The 25,604-nt window shown below is 51.6% G+C and overlaps 2 protein-coding genes across 2 annotated transcripts in view; both read left to right on the top strand.

The window, feature by feature from the left end:
- Nucleotides 1-19,242, top strand: part of LOC125152562 (IgGFc-binding protein-like) — a 31,810-nt gene extending 12,568 nt beyond the window's left edge. Inside the window, exons 6-18 of the mRNA XM_047834641.1 lie at nucleotides 1,002-1,590; nucleotides 2,161-2,711; nucleotides 3,656-4,172; nucleotides 6,175-6,374; nucleotides 6,494-6,635; nucleotides 6,760-7,442; nucleotides 8,630-9,158; nucleotides 9,648-10,249; nucleotides 11,819-12,365; nucleotides 12,874-13,073; nucleotides 15,500-15,895; nucleotides 18,634-18,923; nucleotides 19,058-19,242. Coding sequence (XP_047690597.1) covers nucleotides 1,002-1,590; nucleotides 2,161-2,711; nucleotides 3,656-4,172; nucleotides 6,175-6,374; nucleotides 6,494-6,635; nucleotides 6,760-7,442; nucleotides 8,630-9,158; nucleotides 9,648-10,249; nucleotides 11,819-12,365; nucleotides 12,874-13,073; nucleotides 15,500-15,895; nucleotides 18,634-18,923; nucleotides 19,058-19,106 — 5,295 coding nt within the window. The 3' untranslated portion in view covers nucleotides 19,107-19,242. The remainder of the gene's footprint in view (nucleotides 1-1,001; nucleotides 1,591-2,160; nucleotides 2,712-3,655; nucleotides 4,173-6,174; nucleotides 6,375-6,493; nucleotides 6,636-6,759; nucleotides 7,443-8,629; nucleotides 9,159-9,647; nucleotides 10,250-11,818; nucleotides 12,366-12,873; nucleotides 13,074-15,499; nucleotides 15,896-18,633; nucleotides 18,924-19,057) is intronic.
- Nucleotides 19,243-19,564: 322 nt separating this feature from the next.
- On the top strand, nucleotides 19,565-20,683 carry SDHAF1 (succinate dehydrogenase complex assembly factor 1). The gene has a single exon (XM_047836981.1). It carries the CDS (start codon nucleotides 19,682-19,684, stop codon nucleotides 20,036-20,038), a length of 357 nt encoding a protein of 118 aa, XP_047692937.1. The 5' UTR covers nucleotides 19,565-19,681; the 3' UTR covers nucleotides 20,039-20,683.
- Nucleotides 20,684-25,604: the final 4,921 nt, after the last annotated feature.

Consider the following 25,604-nt stretch of genomic DNA (forward strand, 5'->3'; position numbering starts at 1 on the left):
CTGCACATGTAGTTATGAAAATTGGACACGAAGCGGCCAATATTTGGTGTTTTTTCCTACAAATGCAGCAATTTCATATAGTTCAACCTAAGTGTTTGAGACAAATACTCCTGGCCTGGATTGTCTTGGAACAAAAACTCCTCGCCTTGACTCAAGAATTCTGGAACCTTCATTGTGAGCCCCAGTACACCAGAGCTTTCAGTCCTGATTCTGGGATCTTGAAACTCCAGTCCTGACCCAAGAATCCCATTCATTCATTCATTCATTCATTCACTCATTCATTCATTTAACAGTCACTTACTGAATACCTACTGTGTTCCAGGCACTATTCTAAGTTACATGTGTTAACTGAACTTTAGACCCAACTCTAGCCCCAGTCCCGGGCACCCCCTAAACCCAATCCAGGAATTCCAAATCCCCAGCTCCAAAAGCTTACAAACCCTCATCCCAAATTCTTATACCCCAGCCCCAGATGCTGTGGGCAAATATGGTTAGACCATGCACAGCAGCCTCAACATTTATATATGCTATGGACAGACCTCCCTTCCCTGAACCATTTGCATAGTATCCCGAAGCCCCTGCCATACCTAGAAATCCCAGCATCCCTAGGACTGTACAGCCTAACTTGACCTATGAGCCTCATTCACTCATCCATGCATTAGCTCAACAAATATTTATTGACCAGACATGTGCCAGACACTGCACATGTGTCACTTCCAGAAGCTGTGGCTTTCATCTCCCCAAATCTGATCCAGGAATACTATAGCCCCAAACCCCAGAATCCACAGTTCTCACCATCCAAGTATTTGTTGGAAAAAGTATCAGTATTGTGGACAGCACCCCAAGCTTTTATTTGTTGGGTTGGGGGTGGTCATTGTAGACAGTCCTTCAAAAAGACCTTCTGGGGGCCCTGCTCTTATACCCTTACCTAGGGACACTGGCATCCTTGGTAATGATACGGGGTCCCTAGAGCCCCACCTTGACATATCCTCTTTGCACAGGTGAATGGTGACTGGCAGAATCTACCATTCCGGGCTCTGAGCAACAATACACTCATCTTTCGCCATGGCTGGGACACTGTGGTCAGCTGTCCCTTTGGCCTGCGTGTGACCTATGCCCCTGGGATCCGCGTAGTACTGGATCTTCCAGCAGCATATAAGGGCCATGTGGTGGGGCTGTGCGCTGACTATAATGGGGACCCCATGAATGACCTCCAGGTGCCTGGAATCGTGCTGGGCACCAAGCTGCCTGAGGATGCAATGGCCTGGGCCTTTGGCCATAGATATTTGGTGGGTTCCTCGACTGGGTGCCTGGATGCTGCTGACAAGATGCCGCCACTGCCACCATCTTGTGTCACTCTGCCAACCACCAGCAGCCCAACCCACTTTGCCCACCCTTGTGACATCCTTTTGGACCCTCTGGGGCCCTTCCAGCTGTGCCATGAGATGCTGGCACCAAGCCCCTATGTCCAAGATTGCATGGTGGATGTGTGCCTGGGCACTGGACCCTGTCCCATGCTCAGCCTCTACTGTGAAACTTGCCAGCTGCTGGGTGGCCAAGTCTTCCAATGGCGGAATTCAAGCCTGTGCAGTGAGTGCCTAGGGATTCAGTCTAGCGTCTCTCTCTATCTTTGCTCATCTGGGGAACCTGGCCCCACTCTTTACTGAGATGCGGCTCCTTGGCTGTTGCTCATCCCAGAGTGCCAGCTCCTCCCTGCACAATGTATCCCTGAGACCCTGTACTTCCCACTGCACCAGCCTTCAGCCATCCCTCCACTCCCCACCAGACCCTCAACCTTTGCCCATGCTAAAGTGGCAGGTGTATTCTGATTTAAGTCCAGCCCCCCAACTCTTATGCTTCCCTCTTCTCAGCCCTGATTATGGTCCAACCCTTCAGCTCTTACCTCTCAGGGACTCAGACCTGTTCATGGTCCAGCCCCTAAGCTCTTATCCGTCCCAAGCCCTACAGATTAGCTATGCCTCATCAGAGGCATGGTTAACCACCACATCCTTAGCTATCTGAAGGTACCTGCAGCTCTGCCCAGGTAGAGCTTTGCCCCGGCAGGGCCCCAGGTACCCCATCCTAGCCCCAGAGTTAGGGAGTGAGAGTCCCAACAGCCACAGGCCGCAAAGTAACCTTCCATTCCTACTGGTTCCGCAGGCCCGCTGTGCCCCGCACACTCGCACTACACGCTGTGCGCTCCGGCTTGTTCTGTCACTTGCGCGGGGCTGGAGCCACCACCCGGCTGCGATCGCGCTGGGCACTGCCGTGAGGGCTGCGTATGCGACGCGGGCTTTGTGCTGAGTGGCGCTATCTGTGTGCCCACTGCTCAGTGCGGCTGCCTGAGCGCCGGCCGCTACTTGGAACCCGGCGCCCCGCTGCCGCCCCCTCCCACTGCGACCGGTCGCTGCTGCCGCTGTCACCCTGGCGGCCGGGTGGCCTGCAAACCCTGCCGCGCAGCCCGGGGCGGCCCAGGCCTCTGCTTTGTCACAGACGGACTCTATTATCGCACCTTCGACGGCACCACCTTCCACCTCCCGGGCGCCTGCACCTATTCATTGGTAGGCACGGGCACGGGTCGACTTCGGGGTGGGAGGCCCTTCGAGGTGGTGCTGGAGACAGGTCCACGGATGCCCAAACTCTGCCGCGTGCTGCTCCGCGCGCATGGCCACCGCTTCGGCTTAGACTGCGAGGACTGGGGATACATCACGGTGAGCCCCCGCCCTGTCACCCGCCTCCTTTCAGCTGCCTGGAAGTCTCTGTTCTGCCCGGTGGGATCTTTGAGTATCGCCTTCGATTTTCTCCTCTCTCCAACAACCTCATTTCCGACAATCTCCTCCTCCTCCCTTCTCTGCTTCCTCCCTCTCTCTGCCCCTTCCCCTTTCAATCCTTCTCTCAGTAGCTGGGTCTGCACATCCCTGTTCCATGCTGCTCAGGCTGTCTCTCCATCTTCCCTCGCCTCTTTCTCTGTCTACCACCCGTACCTACACCCCACCTGTCCCTCTCTCCCACCCCACAGTCTTCATCTCTCCTCTCTGCCTTTTTTCCTCCTCCACCTGGATCTCCATGCGCCCTCTCAGGCTCCACGTCTGCCATTACCTCTTACCAACGCCCACCTAGCCTTCCCTGACCCCTGCTCCAGGCTGCCCAAACCCCCTCTCTGGTGCCCCTACCTCACCACTGCCCTTCCTCTCCAGCTTTCCCGCTCTTTTTCTCTCCAAAGTGGTCCCTCTTCCTCTCTCCTCCTCCTCCTGTCCCCACATTCCCTCCCTCTTCTTCCCCAGCTCTACTGCCCCAACCCCCAGGTCCACAGATGCCCTCAGATCTCTCTTCGGTCCCTGAGTAAGGAATTTCCCCTCTGTCCCTGCACTCCAGGCCCACTTCACCACTCTCCCTCCCCTCACTCTCCTTCCCCTCTCCAGGTTCCCCCACACCTTCCCACTATACCCACACCCAAACACTGCCTTGAACGCCCTGCCCCTTGACCCCTCTCCTTCACCCCATGTCCTTCTTCACACTCCAGCAGTCCCTGCCCACTCTTCCCTTGTTCTGGCGCACCCACTGTCCGCACTACTCCTCTCCACTAGTCTTCTCCCAGTTCTTCCGGACCCGGACCTCCCCCCCTGACTCTAGGCTGCCCCACCCCTGCCCGCAGGTGGACGGCGTGCGGCGCTGTCTGCCTTTCGCGCTGAGCCGGGGCAGGGTGCGCGCCTTCGCGCGCGGCGCATCTGTGGTGCTCGCGGTGCGTGGAGGCCCGCGCCTGCTTTTCGGGCTCTGCTGCCACCTGAGCGTGGAGCTGCCTGCGGCCTACCGCGGCCTCACACGCGGCCTCTGCGGCAACTTCAACGGCAACGCGACGGATGACCTGCAGCTGCCCAGGCCCGGGCCCTGCGGCGCGCCGCGTCCCTGCCCGGGTTCGGGCTGCCTCCCGGCCACCGAGGACGCGGGTGCAGCGTGGCGTGGCGCTTGCGACGTCCTGCGCGAGCCCAGCGGCCCCCTGGCACCCTGCCACGCATTCCTGCCGCCGGAGGCCTTCTACCAGGCCTGCGTGGCCGACGTGGGCCGCGCCCGCGGGAACCACAAAGTGCTCTGTGCCTGCCTGCAAGCCTACGTGGCTGCCTGCCAGACGGCTGGTGCGGATATGCGGCCCTGGAGGGCTCCCAGCCTTTGCCGTATGTCCCCTGCCAGAGGGCTTTACGAGCCGCCCCCGCGGGGTGGGGTCCCAAAGCGGGAGACTGGTCTGGTCTTCAGTCATAACGCAGGTGTTAGTTGAGGACCTACTATGTGTCGGCCTATTTTAAGGACACAGCACCAAGCAGGACAGAGTCCCATGCACACTGTGGTTGGGAAAACAGATTTGATTTTATCCCTTAGGTAACGTTTACAGAGCACTCATTCAGTATCAGGCGCTGCGTTAAAATCCTAGTCCCTGGACCAGCAGCATCAGCTTGTTTACAGGGCTTGTTTACAATGCAATACTCAGGGCTTGTTTACAATGCAAAGTCTTGCCCTGCCCCAGACTTAATCAGAAACTCTGGAGTGGGAGCCACCAACCTGTTTTAACAAGCCCTCCAGGAGACCCGGATGCAAGACTAGATCTGAGAACCTGTATTGCGTGCTTGAAGTCAGCCCACTCTATCTTAGAACTGTTCTAGGAGATGGGATAATCGTCTGCCTCCTGTAGTTGAGGACACTGAGGCACAGAGAATCCCCCCAGATCTCACAGCCAGTAGGGGGCAGAACTGGCCTTTCCACCTGGCTCCAGAATCCTCTCTCTCAACCCCTATGCTATAGTGTCTCTCCAACAATAATGTAAAAATAGTTCCGGTAATAACATGAAAAGAACAGCTGACCTTACTGAATACACGTTCGGTGCTAAGCCCTCAATTCTCCCAACAGCCCCATCATGCAAGTACATTTTATGGATGAGGGAAACCAAGGCATAGGTGGTTAAGGAACTTGCTCAGTATCACCCACCTAGAAAATGACTTAGCTGGCATCTGAATATTTGTTCACTTAACAGGTTCTCATCAACTTCACGTTTCTATGTCCACGTGTATCCTCCATGATCCTCATGGACTCTTGGCCCCACCTCAATTTATCATTTTGGTGTCAGTGTCTCTCTCTTTCTGCCTCCAGGTTCAAATGTTCTTGCAGGGAATGTTTGTCTTGCTCTTAACTTACAGACCAATGGCCACCCTCACCTCTGTCTGTCAGGGTCATTTATCCAGCCCTGACCCAACCAGCCGGTCATGGGTACACAATGTGGCCACTATATCCAGCAGGACTCTTAATAGCGATGTCAGAATCCTAACTCAAACTGAGGGGAGAAAGAATAAATGATTTGGAGCACATATAACTGCAAAGACTGAGGGTGTTTCTATCTTCAGTCTTAGCTAGATTAAGAATTTTCAACTGCAGATTTAAAAAGTCCATTTTTCTCCCAGTCCATCTTCTTCCCTTCCATTCTCTCTCTGTTAGCTTTATTCTCAAGTAGATTCTCCTCTTGTGGTAGCCGCAAGGCTTTGGCAACTTCAAGCTGACAATTCTACCAGCTTCAGTGCCTTTGCAAAAATGTAACATCCTTTTCCCAGTGACCCCAGCTAAAGTCCCAGGCTCGCCACCCAAGGCTTCGCCTGTCCAATTATTGTGAACCAGAGGAGGGAAGAATAATCTGATTAGCCAGCCCTGGGGTTCTATACACAACCCTGGAACCTGGATGTGGAATCACCTCAGTCCACATGTTGAAAGTAAGGATGGATAGTTGCCAAAAAGCAAGCGGAGGTTATTATTGTCAGAAGGGCAGAGAGGCCAAGAAAAGACCTCCACCACTAGAATCCACTGACAGGTTCCTTATGGACCCAAACAAGCAGCATAGGAGGTGGGATCACTTGGTGGTTCAAGTAATGGTCAACACTTTCAACAGGGGCTGGGATTGCCGGGGAAAGACCCCCCTAAAAGACAAAGAGCAGGGAAGCCACATTAGTCATATCTAGGATGCACTTAAGCAGCTAGCACACTGCATAGTGCGCACTGTTCAATCACTGCCGGTTGTTACTGCTGTTAGGATTAATCTAAGGGGAGGTCTTCTGGGAACGATGCAATCTGAGGGTGCCGGGGAAGCGGAGGGCAGGCCCCTGGCTTGCCTGAGTCTGACAAGCCACCTCTCCACAGCCATGCGGTGCCCCCCACACAGCCACTACAGCCTGTGTGTGAACCCCTGTCCCGCGGCCTGTGCGGGTGTTCAGGAGGTGGTACAGCTCCCCACTCCCTGCGCTGAGGGCTGCGAGTGCGATGATGGATTCTTCCCCGCCAAGGGTGACTGCGTCCCTGTGGACCACTGTTCTTGCTTCCACGATGGCCTGTACTTCCCTGTGAGCATCCTCTTGGGCCCTTGTTAGAGGTTTATTTGGATCCTCTCATCTCAGAACCTTTGGCTACACCTTCCCTTCGATACCACCTCACCTTTCACCGCCTCTCCCTTCCTCCACAGCCTGGCCAGACTATCCTCATCAAGAATTGCTCCTCCTCCTGTACCTGCCACCTAGGGGAAGGTGTGGCCTGTGTCCCCTTCAGCTGCCCTACGGAGGAGGTCTGTGGCATCACAGATGGAGTCCTAGGCTGTCGATTGCAAGGTGCCCAGCGCTATAGTCTCAGGGGTCAGAGATTGGGGCATGACTCCTGCATCCTGGGAAGGAGGGGACTGGTGACCCAGACTCCTGGGACTCATAGGTCCTTGATCTTCTCTCTCCCCCACAGCCACCTTGGCCCCTGCCCCTAGCTCTGTGGCCCCACTGCTGGTTTCCCCACCATTGCTCCCCAGTCCCAGTCCCCAGTGCCCAGAAAACTCCCGCTTTGTTCCCTGTGGGTCTGCATGTCCAGCCACGTGTGCCAACCCCTCAGCCCCAGAGCACTGTAGCCGCCCCTGTGCTCCTACCTGCCAGTGCCTGCCTGGCTACCTGCTGCAGGACGGCCAGTGCATGCCCCCTGCACACTGCTCCTGCTTCCTGCACCAAGGCCGTACTTTCTGGACAGACAACTGTACTTGGCACTGCCGCTGCCCAACCCTTGGGGCCCTGGTGAGCAAACTTCCCCAGTGTTGGCCTGACAAGTGCCACGGTCACTGCAAGGCCTTCACGGGTGGCTGGTACCACTGCCTGTCAGCCCAGTCCTCACCCAGTCCCACTGTCCTGGAGAAGCCACTGGTGTGCACTGCCTCTGGAGACTTCTACTTCCACACATTTGGAGGAGCTCACTACGAATTCCCTGGCTCCTGTGTCTATCGCCTGGCGGGTCTCTGTGACACAACCCATGCTGACCTTGAGCCCTTCAGCCTGGATTTGACCCCACTGCTGCGGCCACGTGGCTGGGCCAAGGCCCTGACCCTCTTAGCCTGTGGCCTGAGGCTGGACCTGAGTCCAGAAGATCTCAACCACATCCGGGTGAGTTTTCAAAGGCTCCATACGTACCTACTGTCCCTCACCATGCCCATTACCCACAGGTAACCTGTAGACCGCTCTTTTCCTGCTGATACCCCCTTTATCAACTCTCTCACTGGTTCTCAGAGATGTCTACTCCAATTTCCTAGTGGCCCATTCATTGACTTGCCTGTTGATCCCTTCCCACAAACTTTCTATTTGAGACTTCTACCCTTGAGTCTCCTATTATTCTCCCATTAACCTTCCACCGAGTCCTCAGTTGACTCCCCTTTAACCCATAGACTCAGCCTTGACTTCCCCATTGGCCCTCTTTCTTTCTTTCTTTCTTTCTTTCTTTCTTTTTTCTTTTAATGTTTATTTATTTTTGAGAGAGTGCAAGCTGGCGAGGGGCAGAGAGAGAGGGGTAGACACAGAATCCAAAGCAAGCTCTGGGCTCTGAGCTGTCTGCACATAGCCCGAGGTAGGGCTCAAACTCACAAACCATGAGATCATGATCTGAGCCAAAGCTGAAGTCCGACGCTTAACTGACTGAGCCACCCAGGCGCCCGACCCTCCATTTCTCTCCCACTGAAAATCCCACGAACCCATTCATTGCCCCTCCTCCACTGATCCTACTACAGTTATATTGATTTGCCCCATTCACCCTATTTACTGTCCTCTTGACCTCCCCCCTCACCCCATAGATCTGTACTGAGCTATTTGTTGACCTTCCTAGTGATTCACTGACTGGCCCATTAATGCCATTTACATCTCTGTGGATTTTTCCATTGAGTTCCCAAGCCATTCCAATTCTCCCACTGAGCTTCCTATTGATATGGATTCCTCCACTGAATTCTCAGGGCTTTCCAATATCCCAATTGAGCCTGTCTTTGACTGAGTCTCACTCTTTAAGCCTTCCTGAGACTGTAACATTAACTCATTGACTCACTTTCTGACTCCACCCCCTCATTAACTCTAATCATCTAATCTCTACCACTGACACACTCACCCACCAAAGGTGGGATCCTTTAACTCACCCTTCATTTAGCCTCTACTGATGTTCCATTGAATCTCCTTGCGATTCCTATGACTACCCTGGTTAACCGATGTTCCCCTTGATCCTTCTCTGATCCTTCATTGGCATTTCCAAGAACTTCTGCGACAGCCACTACATCCTTCCCCTGCTGATACCTGCATGCCCTCCCTTGTAGGTGGACGGAATTCTGGAATCGCTGCCCTTCTTTCACGGCCACTGCCTTCGTGCCTACTACCAAGGCCGCCAGCTCTGTGTAGACACGGACTTCGGCCTCTCACTCACCTACGATTGGGACAGCCTGGCACGTGTAACGCTGCCGAGGCCCTACGGACCCTACCTGTGTGGACTCTGTGCCCAAAGAGGCCCGAGCAGCCCCACGGTGCCGTTGCCCGACATCTGGAAGGTGGCAGAAGTGCCAGGCTGTGGCCCAGTCTGCGGGCCCCTCTGCCACAACCAGTGTCCAGTATCCACGCGCACTCGATTCGCTGGAGACGCGTACTGCGGGCTGCTGGCGGGGGCCGAGGGTCCCTTGGGGCCATGCTACGCTGCGCTGGACCCGCTCCCATTCCTGGACAACTGCCTGGACGACGTGTGCCGCCACCACGGAGCCCGTCCCATCGTCTGCCGAGCCCTGGCCGCCTTCACTGTCGCCTGTCAGGCTCTGGATGTGCACCTGCGGCCGTGGAGGACGCCTGACTTCTGTCGTGAGTGTGCGGGGCTTGGCATACATAGTGGGTGAAGCTCCTAAGAGCTGGGATTTGGGACACCGAGGGACGGACGCGGGAGGACCAATGAAGAAGTTCAGGCCTGGGTGGGTGGAGCCAGGTGAAGAAGGGTAGGACTTGAAGAAGAGTTAGACCTGGATGGGGCAGCAGTTTAATTAACGAGATCTTCCTGTCTTTTGTGTCCGTCTCTTTTTCTGTCTGTCTCTCCCGTGCCTCTGTGTCTCTCTGTGTCTCCCTTTCTGCGCCTCACTATCTCTACCTGGTGTTCCCACTTTCCGTTCCTCGTCCTCTCTCCCCGCCATGTTGCTCTTCCACTCACCCCCACCCTCTATCCTCCCTCCGTCTCTGTCTTCCCGTCCTTTCTCTCTCCCGGCCTACCCCCTTTCTCTGTCCCCCGCTATTTCTTTCCCGCGTCTCTCCATCTCTTTCATTTCGCTCTGGCCCTCGCACCCCCGCGGGTCTCCCCAGCGTTACGGTGCCCGCCGCACTCGCACTATGAGCTGTGCGGCCCGTGCTGCCCAGCCACGTGCGCGGGCAGCGAGAGCCGCTCTGGCCGCGGCGCCTGCGGGAGCCGCTGCTGTGAGGGCTGCGTGTGCGACACGGGCTTCTTGCTAAGCGGCGCCGCCTGCGTGCCTGCGGCCAAGTGCGGCTGCTTTCGCGCCGGCCGCTACCGAGCTCTAGGCGCCGTCTGGTACCCGGGGCCAGGCTGCGCACGCCGCTGCCGCTGCCGCCCGGGCGGCGTGGTGACGTGCGCGCCGCGGCCGTGCGGGCGCGGGCGAGTGTGCGGCCTGCGCGGGGGCGTGCGCCGCTGCCTGCCCGACGGCCGAGGCAGCTGCGCCCTCGCCGGGACCGCGCACGTGCTCGCCTTCGACGGCCGCACGCACACGCTGCCCCCTCCCGCGCCCTTCTCTCCTGAGAGCTGCCTGCAAGTGCTCGCCCGCACCCCACGCCGGGGTCCCTGTTCCTTCAGCCTGGACGTGGCCCGCGATGGGGCCGGGCTACTCAGTCTGCACCTCAACCTCTCCGGGCACCACCTGCAGCTAGACCGCGCAGTTGTCGGCTTCATCACGGTAGGGGTTCACTGGACCGCGCCCACACCCCACCCTCTTCCTCCTGGAGGTTCCTCTGTTTCCCCCACCGTATGTAACGTGGGCGTGGCTGTCCCTTAAGACTTAAGAGATGGTGCAAATATGTGACAAGGTGGAAGCATTGCGTGGGACACAGTAATGGCTCACTAAAGGGTAGCTGTTCGATATGCATTATCACCTACTACCCAGGATTGAATAAAATTAGTCATTCAGGATTATTTCAGTAAATTGTATGGAGAGTCTCTCGGTGGTCCAGGAAAGGCCAGAGGATTTGATGATGACTAAGTCCTGGGAGAGCTCACATTCCTCCAGGGAAACAGATGATAAGTATATAAATAAGTAAAATAGGTGGTACATCCGATGATGAGTTTAGAACTGTAACGAAGAATAGGGGCACCTGGGTGGGTCAGTGGGTTAAGCGTCCAACTCTGGTTTCAGCTCAGGTCATGATCTCATAGTTGGTTGGTATGAGCCCCGCATTGGGCTCCACTACTGGCAGTGCCAGAGCCTGCTTGGGATTCTTACTCTCTCCCTCCTTCTCTGCCCCCCACCCCCCCCCCCCACCCCCAGCCCCACCTCATGCTGTCTATGACTCTCTCTCTCTCAAAAAAAAAAAGAAAGAAAGAAAAAGAAAACTATAAAGAAAAATAAAACAAGGAAGAGAGAGTACAGAAACAGTGTAAAGAGGTTTAGGATTTTGAATAAGGTGATGAGGAAGACTCTACTGACAAAGTAACATTTGAGTCACTGATCTGAAGGAGGTAAGGGAGAGCAAACCAGGCAGAGGGAACACAAAGTGCAAAGGTCAGGGAACTGGGATGGTTCCTGGTGTGTTGGAGGAATAGGAGGAAGTCAGTGTAGCTTGTGAGTGAGCAAGTAAGTGAGTAAGGGGTTGAGGAAGAGATAATGAGGTTGGAGAAGTGATGGGGCCAGATCACTAGGGCCTTCTAGGATGGGTGGGGATGAAAACTTAGGCAAAACAGTAGCAGAGAAAGCAGGAGTGTGGTGAGATTCGGCAGCCAGAAATAGAGAGAGCTTCAAAAAGAAGTGTGGTGAGACCTCATGAGGAAGAGAAGGCCAGAGAAAGGGCCCTGGGACCTATTTAGTGCTAATTATGTGCTAGGCACTGTTCTGAGCACTACTTGTACCATCTCATTTAATCTTCATAGCAACTGTATTAGTCAGCTAATGCTGCATAACAAGCTCAAAAAAAAATTCTCAGTGACTTACTCAGCCAGCTTTCTCACACATCTGTGAGTTGACTGGCATTTGGGTGGTCTTGGTCTAGGTCATTAAGCACTTCCCACATGCTGAGCATTTTTCTAAGTACTTTTTGTTGATTTATTTAATTCTCCCAACAGCCCTAGGAAGTAGGTACTTTGATCCTCCCATTTTACAAATAAAGAAACTAAAGTTCAGAGAGGCTAACTTTTCCACCCAACTCTCACAGTTCATTTGTGGCACAGCTGGGAGGGATGTCCAGGATACTGGGAGGCGTGGGAGCAGGCTCAACCTTCTCAGCCTCAGTCTTGACCCTTTCTTCCTCCCCAGGTGGATGGTGAACACTGCCGGCTGCCCTGGGTACTGCCGGGGGGCAGGGCCTGGGCCACGTTGGAGGGCCGCCACGTGGTGGTGCACACTGCCTGTGGGCTGCATATCATGTATGACTGGGGCAGCCAGGTGCGCCTAACTGTGCCTTCCACCTTCCACGGCCAGCTGGTGGGGCTCTGTGGGGCCTTTGGTGGCCAAGTTGGCCCCCTTGATGTGCCTCTAGACACAAGATCCTGGTCCAGGGGCCTGGTCACTAACCCCTGCCCACTGCCCCAGCCCAGTCTTGGCTTTAGCATCAGCTACCCCACGCAACTTGCCCAGATCTTCAATGCTCCCAAACTGTGTAGACTCCTACAGGCACCAGATGGTCCCTTTGGCCGCTGCCTGGGCCATATCAGCCCCAAGGCTTTCCTCAGGATATGCCTGCAAGACGTATGTCATACCCATGGTCAGGACCTTGGTCTCTGCGATGCCCTCACAGCATATACTGCAGCCTGTCAGGAAGCTGGCATCCCTGTGAAGCTTTGGAGGGGACCCAAGCTTTGCCGTGAGTGCTCTGGCTGGGTGTGGGTTGCCTCCAGGGCAGGTTGAAGGCAGCAGGAAGAGCCCCTTCTCTTGATGGGGATCAGAGCAGTCCTGATGTAGATGGAATTGACTAAGCAGTGTTGGGGGGAAGGGCATCCAAGGGAGAGAGAACTGGAATTTCAAAGGTGTGGAAGTTGAAAAATATCAGTGGGGGGACACCTGGGCGGCTCAGTCGGTTAGGCGTCTGACTTCAGCTCAGGTCATGATCTCATGGTTTGTGAGTTTGAGCCCCACATCGGGTTCTGTGCTGACAGCTCAGAGCCTGGAGCCTGCTTCGGATTCTGTGTTTCCCTCGCTTTCTGCCCCTGCCCCACTCACACTCTGTCTTTCTGTCTCTCAAAACTAAATCAATGTCTTAAAAAAAAATTTTTTTTAAAGCAGTGGGAAGCTAGCCTGACTGGGGCAAGAGGCAATAGGATTGGAGAGGGAAACTTGAGTCCTAAGCACCAGCCTTTGCCATCCATCTGCAGCTCTGACTTGTCCGCCTCGGAGCCACTACAGCATCTGCGCACGGACCTGTGATGGGGGCTGTGTCCAGCCTACCAGCCCTGCTCACTGTTCTACCCAATGCTATGAGGGCTGTGAGTGTGACCCTGGATTCATTTTTGACGGCACAGACTGTGTGTCTCAGGACCACTGCGGCTGCTTTCACAGTGGACGCTACATCCCTGTAAGAGAGGTCCCCAGGCATGGGTGGGTGGGTGCAAAGTTTCCCATATCTTGTCATAAAATGTTCTTCCCCAGGGGCACCTGGGTGGTACAGTTGGCTAACCATCTGACTCTTCATCTCAGCCCAAGTCTTTTTTTTTTTTTTTTTCAACGTTTATTTATTTTTGGGACAGAGAGAGACAGAGCATGAACGGGGGAGGGGCAGAGAGAGAGGGAGACACAGAATCGGAAACAGGCTCCAGGCTCTGAGCCATCAACCCAGGGCCCGACGCGGGGCTCGAACTCGTGGACCGCGAGATCGTGACCTGGCTGAAGTCGGACGCTTAACCGACTGCACCACCCAGGCGCCCCATCAGCCCAAGTCTTGATCTCAGGATCGTGATTTGAGCCACACATTGGGCTCTGTGCTGGGCATGAAGCCTACTTAAGAAAAAAAAAAAAAAGTTCCCTGGACCACACTATATCAGTCAGAATTTGCCATTGTAAATGAAGAAAATGATGCCAAGTATCTTAAATACAACAAGGAACATACCTACCTTTAATTGTTTAAATCTGAGGCTTTCACGCATGGCTGGATTCAGGGACTCAAATGATGTCACTAGAACTCAAGTTTCTTTCTGTCTTTCATCCCTGTCTTTTCCTTTTTCTATGATAGCTTCTATATCAAGTAGGATCTAGGTCCAAATGCTATAACAGTCTCAAAATTACAGTGGCTTAAATTTGATAGAAGCTTATTTCTCTCTCATGAACAGTCCAAGAATAACCAGCTTGGCTCATCCAAGTCAGGGACACAGGTTTCTTCTATCATGTGGTTCTACCTCCCCTGTAGTATTGTGATCATCTACTCCCCACCACATCTTCATTCAAGCAAGTTGGCCAGGAAAAAGAAGGGACAGGGAGGTCAGGCCCCGCTCTTTAAGGGCATAACCCAAAAGTAGCACATATCACTTCTGTTCATATCCCATTGGCCACAACTTCACGAAGGGACCCCATCTGGCTGCAGAGGAGGCTGGAAGGTGTATCTTTAGCTGGGTATCCCTGAATGCAGCCAAAAATTCTAATTCTGGGGAAGAAATGGAGAATGGATATTTGAAGACATGCATAGCCTCATTTTCAGATCACTTCTGCATGTTGGGTAGTGGTGGTCCCCTTCTTCTCCAAGTTTATGATGTACAGTTTAGCCATCTCAGTGGAAGGACAGACCCCTCTCTCAATAGTTCCAGCAGAAGTCCCAGTGCTGACTCCTATTGTCCCACTTGCCCATCCCTAAACCAGAGAGGCCAGGAAATATGGGGTACTCTGATTTGTCTCTGACTAGCTAGACCTGGGGCATGCGCCCAGAGCTGAAGCCAGAGGGTAGGTATATCACCTAAGAAACTCCACAGACAGAAAAGTGGGGCTAATTCCCCAAGGAAACTGGAAGGCTGTTACCAGAAGACCACAGATGGATGGACCCTCGGCAGGCAAAGCGTCCTCTTCAAGGCTTTGCAACTCCTTGAATCCATTCAGAGGTAAAGAAAAGCCCCCCAGGGGATGACTGACATAGTTGTCTTGGAGATTCGAGGCCACCAGATACGAAAAAATGATTGGTTAAACCCTAGTGGTGCCTGGGTGGCTCAGTCAGTGAAGCTTCTGACTTTGGCTCAGGTTATGACCTCACGGTTCGTGAGTTCAGGCCCCACATCAGGCTCTGCACTGGTGGTGTGGAGCCTGCTTGGGATTCTCCTTCTCTCTCTCTCTGTCTCTCTGTCTCTCTGTCTCTCTCTCTCTCTCTGCCCCTTTCCCACTTGCACTCTCACTCTCAAAATAAATACATAAACTTTAAACCCCAAACCAACCCCAGGAATGAATACATGCCCGCACTGGGAGGAACAGGGCATAAGAGCTGCTACAGCTGCCATTGCATGTCCTCTCCACGCTAGTACCGACACTGGCCACACATCAGAACTTGCAGAGAGCTCTTAAGGTTTTTCACACACCAGTGAAAAAAGCAGAGGGATTGTCCCAGATTGAAACAGACTTTAAAACCACAATAGTCAAACGCAGTACACAAAGCTTGATTATATACTAGTTGAAAAAGAACAGTTAATAGATATTTGGGGGACAATTGGAGAAATTCATCAAACTTTTTTTATTTTTGCCCATCTCAAAGAAAAACAGCTCAATGGATTTTTAATTTGTATTTGTCTTGTTAGGAGGTTGAGCATCTTTTCAAATGCCTAAGAAACATATTTCTTTTTCTATTAACTTTCTGAATAGCTTTGTTCATGTTTTTATATTGACTTATTGGTCTTTTTCTTTTTTATTTCTAGGAACTCTTTATATATTAAGGAACTTAGTCCTTCATGATATGTTTTATACATGTGCTTAGCTGTTTGTTGATATGGTTTTTTGAATTTGATTTTGAGTCTCTCTGTCTCTCTGCAGGTTGGGGAGGCACTGATCCTGCCTGGCTGCCAGGAACGCTGTATATGCTTGCATGGTCAAGGCCTCCAGTGCCAGCCCTTTTCCTGCCCACAGGGCACAGACTGCATCCTGGATGGGGGTGTGCGGTGGTGTGAGCCCAGGGAGGGTGCTACATGTCGCCTAGTGCCCGGGGGCCTCTTCACCACCTTTGATGGCTTCAGTGGGCTCACACCCATTCCTGTTATGTCCTGTGCCTATGAGCTAGCCGCATTGGTGGGTTCCAGGCCCCAGGATCCTGACTGGTTCCATGTCATTGCTGACTTCCTGCCCTGTCCTAGCTGCACTGCTCTCAAACCACGAGTGATCATCGGCTTCAGGGATGGCTGTGCAGCTGTGGGAACCAATCAGGAAATATGGGTAAGGGACTTCCTCAGTAAAAGCCAAGACTTTTTTATAATCTGGCACTGATCTCTGGGGCCTTTTGATCCCTCATTGGCATTCCATACCCTTTTAACATAGAACTCTCCCATCACTGTGCTCTCACATTGACCTCCGTTGGCTAAATGTCCTTGTCATGCTCTCCCATGACCCTCTCTAGACCCTATATAAACTTCACCCTGGACTTCTCAGGACCCACTGATCCCCCACATTGACTCAAGTGCTGCTCAACTCCTGGGAACTACTGACTGAGTAGTCATCTACTACTACTACTACTACTACTCCTCAGAGCTCTAGTAGGGGAAGCCCAGGTAGCCCAGGTAGAGTGATCAGGGCTGGAATGGGAGAAGCACAGGTAGAGTGTGGAAGCCCAGAGGAGATACTCTCAGTTTAGGAGACCAGTGAAGGCTTTCTGGAGAAGGTGACAAATGAGCTGAGACCTGATTTTAAGCTTGGGAAGAGAACAGAACAAGGCCAGGAAAACAGAGGGAGCATATTTGGGGAACAGTGGTGAAAATGAACTGTTGAGTTTAAAATAGCCCACTAAATGTCTTTGGACTTAGGGCCAGGGAGGTTGTTAGTGACTTAAGAAATCACAGCAGGGGGACAGCTCCTGGACTGCAGGTTTGAGGAATGGAGACAGCAGGAATAGACAGCTCTCTTGACAAGTTGTACATACAAACTGCCCTTGTCAAACAGGTGAGAGTAGAGATAAGCCAGGAAGAGGCAGAGGCCTTTTAAAACTGGTTTACCATTACGATTTTGTGATGGGAAAAACCCTGGGATGTTTAAGTGCTGATGGGAAGGAGCCAGACAAGGAGAGGTTGGAGATCCAGTGGGGAGAGAGGCCAGAGTGGAGAGCACCTGGCTCCCCCAAGACACGTGGAAAACAGAAGCAGAACTGGAATCTGGCAGGCAAAATGGATACTGTTTGTAAGTAAGAGGGAAACAAACCCGAAACCCCATGTTGAGAAATAGAAGGAGGCTACTGGTAAGAGTGGGAGGATGGTCCAGCAAGAGAGCAGCTAGGATTCTGCCACAACCCAGCTCAACCACAAAAAGTGGTGATTAGAACAGTACCATATAGGGTAGCAGCGAGGATTCATGCAGAGTGTGTGGCATATACGAAGTGCTCAGTAAATAGAAGCTCTTGGGGCGCCTGGCTGACTCCGTTGGAAGAGCTTAAGACTTGACCTGGGGGTTGTGAGTTGAGCCCCATGTTGAGTGTACAGAGTACTTAAAAGTAAATAAACTTAAGGGACACCTGGGTGGCTCAGTTGGTTAAGCATCTGACCCTTGATTTTGGCTCAGATCATGATCTCAGTTTGTGGAACTGAGCCCCACGTAGGGCTCTGCACCGACAGCATGGAGCCTGCTTGGGATTCTCTCCCTCCCTCCCTCTCTGCCCCTCCCCAGTTCTCTCTCTCTTTCTCTCAAATATAAACATTAAAAAAGTAAATAAACAAACAAAAATTTTTTAAACTGTGATTGCAGGTGCCTGGGTGGCTCAGTCAGTTAAACATCCTACTTTGGTTCAGGTCATGATTTCACAGTTCATGAGTTCGAGCCCTGTGTCAGGCTCTGTGTGTACAGGTCTGAGCCTGGGGACTGCTTCGGATTCTGTGTCTCTCTCTGCTCCTCCCCTGCTCATGCTGTCTCTGTCTCTCAAAAATAAGTAAACGTTGGGGCGCCTGGGTGGCGCAGTCGGTTAAGCGTCCGACTTCAGCCAGGTCACGATCTCGCGGTCCGTGAGTTCGAGCCCCGCATCGGGCTCTGTGCTGACAGCTCAGAGCCTGGAGCCTGTTTCCGATTCTGTGTCTCCCTCTCTCTCTGCCCCTCCCCCGTTCATGCTCTGTCTCTCTCTGTCCCAAAAATAAATAAACGTTGAAAAAAAAAATTAAAAAAAAAAATAAGTAAACGTTAAAAAAAAAAAAGCTGTGATTGCTCTTGCGGTCACTTTTATTAATGGAGAGGCAATATATAAAACAGAATGGTCAAGAACACAGGTCATGAAATCACACCCCTTTGGTTCAAAATTGGCTCTGCCGCTTACCAGCTATGTGAACCTGGGCAAGCTATGTTACTTCTCTGGGCCTCAGTTTCCTAATGAGTAAAAGGCAAGAGGCACCTAGGCATACAGTACTGACCTACCCTGTCAGAGTGTTGGTGAGGATTTAGTATCATTTATAAATTTAATATCATTAATTACATAATTAAGTTAGGTGACAGTATATTAAAATATCAATTACATTACATAATGCAATATACTGTCATACATTATCTTATAAAATAAATAACCAAATATTAAAGCACTTGGAATAGTGCCTGGCACAGAGTATGTGTAAACGGCTATTAGATTATGAAGACACAGGTGAGAGAAATGCAACTGGTTCTAGACACTTTGTTCTCTAAAGCTCCCTTTTAGGAAAGAGTTTATTATGGAAAATTTCAAGCATCACAAAAGAAGAGAGAATGGTGTGTCATGAAACTCTGTTACAGTTACAAATGTTTTGCCATTTTTGCTTTCATCTTTTCCTCCCACTCTTTGCTTTGTTCGTGCTGGAGGATTTGAAAGCAAATACCAGACCTTTTTCCTCTATCAAAGACCTGGGTATGCCATTTTGATAGGGACACCCGGCAGGATTCACAGTAGTTTCAGAGCCCCGCCTCCGGATTCGGGCCCTAATCCCCGCCCTTCACTCGCCTCCTCTCTGCAGGTGAATGGACAACCCGCCAGCCTCCCGGCGCAAGTGTGCAGGGGCGTGGTCGTACGCTGGGCTGAGGGCTCCCGAGTTGTTATCGAGCGGTCCCCCATGCTGCGGGTGCTGGTGGGGCCCGAGGGGGCTGTGTCCCTACGGGCCTCCCCCGCGCTACGAGGACGCCTCCGGGCAGCCTGCGGGAACTACAACGGAATTGCAGCCGACGACCTGATACTCCCAGGAGGACTCCGGGATGCCAGCCTAGTCGACGTGTTCCAGGCGTGCCGGGTTCGGGGCTTCAACAACTGGTGAGAACTTTACCTTCTCCTGCCCGGGGACCTGACTTCTCTCGGCAGAGGGCGCGACCAGCGCAACTCCCTGCGCCACAGGCTGCCTTTGGGGACTTGGAGCCCATACCCTCTCTCTGATGGTCTTCCCACAGCACGGAGAAGCTTGTTATTCCAGCCGTGACCCAACACTTCACCGTCTGACGCCGTACCTCCGCGTGTGCCCAGGGCTGGGACTCGTCCACCCCCCCACTCCCCCACCCTCGACGCACACCTGCCCTGGAGATGGGAACCCACGGACCTTCCTGAGACTGTTTTAATAAATAATTTATGACCAAAACCTGCTTGTGCCTATATCTTCTACTTCCCAGTGCCCCCGCGCCCTGGGGAACACAAAAGGTCCCAACCTATAGTTCTCGTTTCCCAAGACTCAGGAGTTAGGTCGGGACCCTGACCCCTTCCGACCCAAAACCTGAGTCCGAGCACCTAGCTCCCTCCTCCTTCGGGTCCCCAGAACTGCATTCCCCTCAAGGGCACAGATTTCCTCTGGGGCAGGCGGGGGAACCTGCAGCTCCGCCCCTGACCCACAATATTGTGACGTAACTGCATCGACAGCCAATCCGGCTCGACGGCGCCAGCTAGCCAAGGCAGGAAGCGGAAGTTTTGAAGCGCGCGGGCCGGAAGTGCCTGTTGCCTTGCACTGCCGTATCTCGCAAAGGTGCTGCTGCGCCACTGTTCTTCGGGCATTACCTGTGTGCGCCCTGGGCCCAGCTGCGGCCATGAGCCGGCCCAGCCGGCTGCAGAGGCAAATTCTGAGCTTGTACCGCGAGCTTCTGCGCGCAGGGCGCGGGAAGCCTGGCGCCGAGGCGCGGGTGCGGGCCGAGTTCCGGCAGCATGCTTGCCTGCCACGCTCCGACGTGCTGCGTATCGAGTACCTGTACCGCCGCGGGCGGCGCCAGCTGCAGCTGCTACGGTCGGGCCACGCCACTGCCATGGGTGCGTTCGTGCGTCAGCGGAGTCCAACCCAGGAGTCCAGCGGCGCGGGGGCGCCAGGGACCCAGCCTGACAATGGCGATGGTCCGAGGAATCCCCTTGACGGAATGAGGTCACCGGAGACACCCCCCGATGGACGGTGACAGGACGAGGAGTTTACCCGATAGCGCAGGGGAACCGGGGGCCCGCCTGACTGTGTGGGGGGACTAGGGAACCTGCCTGATGAAACGTGAAAGGTCTTAAGACCAGCTCATTGGATTGGGGAATCGGAGAGCCCTCCTAGCGACGTGGGGTGCCAGCGACCCCCGTGATAGATGGTGAGAGATGACCGACCTTGCACGATCCATGATAACGGGTCGAACTCTCATGAGGGTTTGGAGTGGCTCGGTTGCCGACTGGCTGAACTGTGTCAAGCTGAGAGCTCCTTACCCTAAAGCATGGGGAACCAAAACACCTGCCGTCGGATGGAAAAAAGAGACACCTTTCTATTTACCTCTGGCTCCCCTCTTCTGTATTTAACTCTGAGAAGAGCAGACTTTTTGCTGAGAATTTTGGGAAGATACCCTGATGGATGGTGAGAAGCCCCGAATCCCCTTTGGAAAACTTTCTTCCCGTTAATTGTGGCAGACTAGGACCTGTGGGGAAGGGGCTGGGGTATCTTACCCCATCTGATCAACTGAAGACCCGTCAAGACCTATACTTGAAGGTTCTGAGGGGAAACCCTGACTCCTGGGCCCTTCTCCTCCCAGGACTGTTGAACAAAAGGAATAAAATTGGAGATGTGATTACTTCCCTCTTGGTGGTCTTAAAGAGTTCATGTATTTGGGGATTTTTTTTAAAGGCCCTCACAAACCAAGAAGTGACCCTCTGGGAGGGGGAGGTATGGGGAGCTATCTGTTCTTCTCTGGAGCCCTCTGGACTAGCAGATTGGTTGAAGCAGCCTAGTTCATGCCCCTGGGCAGATCCATTGACCCACCGTGGTTTGACCCCAAAGAAACCCCAGTTGACTCCTTAATAGAAGGTAGGGAGGTAAGAGAGAAAATGGTGGAGCTCAGGAGGCCTGCCTGGAAACCCCTGAGGCAGTACTGGGGACCTCAAACCTGGCTGAAGAGTCCAGCCTCAGCTACAAGCTAGGACTTTTGTCAGCAAGGACCAGGTGTTGGGGAGGAGAGGTAGACCCATAGGCCCCAGGCGTACCTCCTCCCATATCTCTGTCCATTACATCTCTCCCGCATTACTCACCTCTCCCTCATGCTCACTCCTGGATCCAAGATCTTGAGTGCTAAGAAGCTCCAGGATGGGAGCTTCTGGCAGGGCTGCAGGCAGTGAGCAAGTTCCCACTGGGGCTGGGTAACCTGGGTCAGGAGGGGAGATGTTCTACCCAGGTACTACAGATGAACAGAATCTGTGTGGTAGAGGGAGTGAGGGAGGGGAGTGCCTGATGTGAGGGAGGCAGTTGTAGGTCAGTGGTGATTGAGAGCGTGGACTCTGGAACTGGAATGCTTTCATTTGGATCCGAGCTCCAACATGTACTACTAATTACATGATCATGGACCTGTGATTTAACCTCTTCGTGCCTCAGTACCCTTATCTGTGAAATGGGCATCATAATAGGGCCTTCCTCATGTGGCAGTTATAATAGAGTGAATTAAATACATGGTGTGGCACCAGATGATGTCCCAATTCTGTGACCCTCTCGCCTACTTGAGTCCACGTGGAGCTAAAGAAGAGGAGGCTTCCTGCTGTGAGCTCCTGTGCCTGCTCCTTTGCATGAGGGCTTTCTGGGAGTTACAGAATGTGGGTTAATGCGCTTGGGAGCAATCCTTAGCCTGGGGGGACAGCAGTCAGTGGATGAGTGCTCCAGCCTGCCTGTTGTCTGATGAGACAAGTGCAGGTCTATTCCCCAAGGTTCCTCAGAGGCCCCCTGTGGGACTGAGCCCCAGTCGCCCACAGCAGTTACCATTTCATGAGCACCTTTTCTGGCATATCCCCTGGCCTGTCTCACTCTCCCCACTCCCTAACTCCTGTCTCCTGGGATCATATCCCAAATAAACCTCCCCCAAGCCTTTGACTCAGAGTGTGCCAATGTTTACACATGGTTGATACTCTCTGTATTTGTGCTGTGTTTTTTTTTACTCTGCTAAGGCCCAGGGTCAATGCTTCTCAATCCTTTAGCCCTGTCAAACAGAAACCTCCTGGCCTAAGAAAATTGCGATAAAGGACTTATGGGGCTTGGGGTAATTTGGAGTATGTATTGTGGATTAGTAACATAATTGAATGGAGTGGCTAAATTTCCTGATTCTGATAACTACACTAGTGTAAGAGAATGCTCTTGTTCCTAAGAACTATACACCAGGGGTGCCTGGGTGAGTTGGTTGAGTGTCCAACTCTGGACTTCAGCTCAGGTCAGATCCAGGGTCATGCGATCAGGCCCTAAGTTGGGGGCCCATGTTGATCATGGAGCCTGCTTAAGATTCTCTCTCTCCCTCTGCCCCTCTCCTCAGCTGTGCTCTCTTTCAAAAAAAAAAAAAAAAAATTAAAAAGAACTATACACCAAAGTATTTAGGAGTAAAGAGTATCAATCATGTCTACAGTGTGCTTTCAAAATGTTCCAAAATATATGCACATACATAAACATACTATCAAGAGTGTAAATGGTGAAGCACATGGGGTAAAATGTTAGCCGTGAATCTGGGTGAAGGGTATATGGGAGTTTGATGTGCTAGTCTTAAAACTTTTCAGTAATTTGAAACAAAAAGTTACATGAACACAAAGGCCAATGATCATTTACATTTGGGCACCAGAGATCTTTACACACAGGGCACATTTTTACAGCAGATTTGAAAACAGTAAAGCCTGTTATTTTGAGACTTTATAAATCTCTTATGCATAGTTTAAAGGCGTAGCTTCACTGATCTAGCAATCAATTATAATTAAATTTCTGGATTTTTTACCTTTTAAAAAATTTTTTAATTGCTTATTTTTGAGAGAGAGAGAGAGACAGAATCTGAAGCAGACTCCAGGCTCTGAGCTATCAGCATAGAGCCTGATGCAGGGCTCTAACTCACAAGCCATGAGATCGTGACCTGAGCCAAAGTCAGATGCTTAACCGACTGAGCCACACAGGTGGCTTTTGTGAAATAATATCTGGTTCCCCTTACAGATTCTGATCTCCATTCTATTGGGAACGACAGTTCACTAGAATATGTTCTTGTCTTGGGTCACACACTCAGCTGTCCCAAGGGGCCGAGCCAGTGACCAGGCACGTGAAGTGACCTAGTGTGGCCTTAGGGAAGCGTGGGAAACTCACAGTACCTGATGAGGAGCCACTGGCCACACCAGCAAGTTACCACCATAATTATTTTTTTTTAAGACTTTATTTTTGAGTAGTCTTTACACTCAATGTGGGGCTCGAGTTCATAACCCCTCAAGAGTCGCGCGCTCTACCAACTGAGCCAGCCAGGCATCTTGTGTTACCACCACTCTTGCTCAGCTTCCTCCCTCATACAGCACTGGACAATTCTGGATATGAATTATGTGGAAGAATGACTAGGGTTTTCTTTACAGCAGTAAAAGTATTGTGATTTGATTTTAAAACAATCCTGATCTGGCAGTACTCCATGAATCGCTCGTGAGTAAAAGGATATGATGTCTAGAATTGGCTTCAAAGTAATCTGGAGAGAGGGGAGTGGGTGCCTGGGAGGACTGGCCCTGAGTTGATAATAACTGGAGCTGGTGATGAGCCCATGAGGACTTGTAATGCTGTCCCTTCTCTTTTTGTACAAGTTCAAAAAGTATCAGAATTGAAGTTGGGAAAACAAACTCCAGTGGTGCCCAGCCTAACTCACATCAGAAGTCCTCTCTGTGATCCACGAGGTCTCACCTGATCTGGCCCTGTCACTTCTCTCACCTCACCTTCTCCCACGCTCCCCTCCACCACTCATGTTCCAAACACACTGGCCTTCCCACGTGCCAGACACACTTCTATCTCTGGGCCTTTGCACTTTCCCCCTCTACCTATTATGATAACTGAGAGCAACCTGGGGCTTGAGCATTTGAAATGTGATTAGGGACTAGGGAGTTTTAAAATTTTTAAATAAATTTTGGGGCACCTGTGTGGCTCAGTTGGTTGAGCATCTGACTTTGGCTCAGGTCATGATCTCACAGTTTGTGAGTTCGAGCCCCATGTTGGGATCTGTGCTGACAGCTCAGAGCCTGGAGCCTGCTTTGGATTCTGTGTCTCCCTCTCTCTCTGCCCCTCCCCTGCTTGTGCTCTGTCTCTCTCTCAACCATAAATAAACATTTAAAAAATGTTTAAATAATAAGGATAAAAATTGTATAAATTTTAAATAATTGAAATGTAAAAACGAGCAGTGTAAAATGTTTTTTCCATTAAACACAATTTTATTGTTTTGGTAGCATTACCAGATTTCAAAGACTTCGTAAGAAAAAAGAATTATAAAATATCACATTATTTCTATATTGGTTACATATTATAATGATAGTATTTGGGGTCTATAAGGTTAAACAGTAAAAACTCAATTATTAAAATTAATTTTACCTGTTTCTACTGTTGACTATTAGAAAGTTTAAAATTAAAGCAGCTACTGAGGATGAGACCTCTGCCCAAATGCCAAAGATTTATCATTGTCGATATGTCAGGAGGGAATGTTGAGGCCACTTTTTAGGCAACAGGCTTGAGCAGTGGAAACTTGAGTGAAGCAAAAGGGCCCACAGTGACCACCAAACTGAATGCAGTCTCATTAAGTGACCTGCCTAGAAAGAATCATAGGCCCTAACTGACCAATGGGCTTCCCTCAACCAGGCACAGTTACCAAAAAAAGGAAAATTCCTTATGTCGCCATACTTCATCACTCCGCCCTGTAACTATAGTCCCTCACCACCGCCTCATGGCAGACAGTCTCTCCTTTGCTGTCCTGGCCGCTGCTCCCTTGCAGTGTATTCAATAAACATATCTCCTGTAAAAAATAATAATAATAAAATAAAATTGTATTTGTGCCTCATGTTACATCTGTCTTGGACAGCATTACTCTAGGAGTCCTGTGGCTTGTTTCCTCACTACAATTTGCTCTAATCACTTAATTACAACATAATGACATAATTATCTCCCTGATGCCTTCCTCAACCACCCTAATTAAATTGTACCCCCTTTCTCTTTGGCCGCTTTAGTTTCCTCCTTAGCACTTAATCACCAACTGACCTATTACAGATTTTACCTAGTTTTTAAAATTAATTTATTATTATTATTTAGTATTATTATTTATTACAGATTTTATTTACTGTTGATCTCCCCTATAGAATGTTGGCCCCATGGGGACAAGAATTTTCACCTGTTTTGTTCACTGCCCTGGTCCTGCTCTTTGACCAGGAACTGACTCAAAGCACTCAGTTTTGAATGAATGAATGAGTGGTACAGATTTGTCCCATTACTTGGTCAGTTGGGTCAGAATTGCCAAGACTCTGCTGGCCCTATTTATGGTGACACCAGGGAGACCATGCCTTTTCTTGGTTGGGGACAGCGTCTTGGTGTGGACAATATGCACTTGATGTGAAAACAGGTCAGGTTTGTGTTCTGGTTTTTCCAGAATCTGCTGCTTCCTGCCCCTCTCCCTCAGTGTCCATTCCCCCTTCTGGACAGCTCCTTGGTTTTCTTTGGAGACTCACTTCTCCCCCATTTTCAGCGCATAT

Source organism: Prionailurus viverrinus, chromosome E2 (assembly GCF_022837055.1).
Source record: "Prionailurus viverrinus isolate Anna chromosome E2, UM_Priviv_1.0, whole genome shotgun sequence".
Taxonomy (NCBI): domain Eukaryota; kingdom Metazoa; phylum Chordata; class Mammalia; order Carnivora; family Felidae; genus Prionailurus; species Prionailurus viverrinus.

Excerpts from the sequence above, each read along its gene's own strand:
- SDHAF1 (XM_047836981.1), top strand. The coding sequence starts at position 19,682 with ATGAGCCGGCCCAGCCGGCTGCAGAGGCAAATTCTGAGCTTGTACCGC.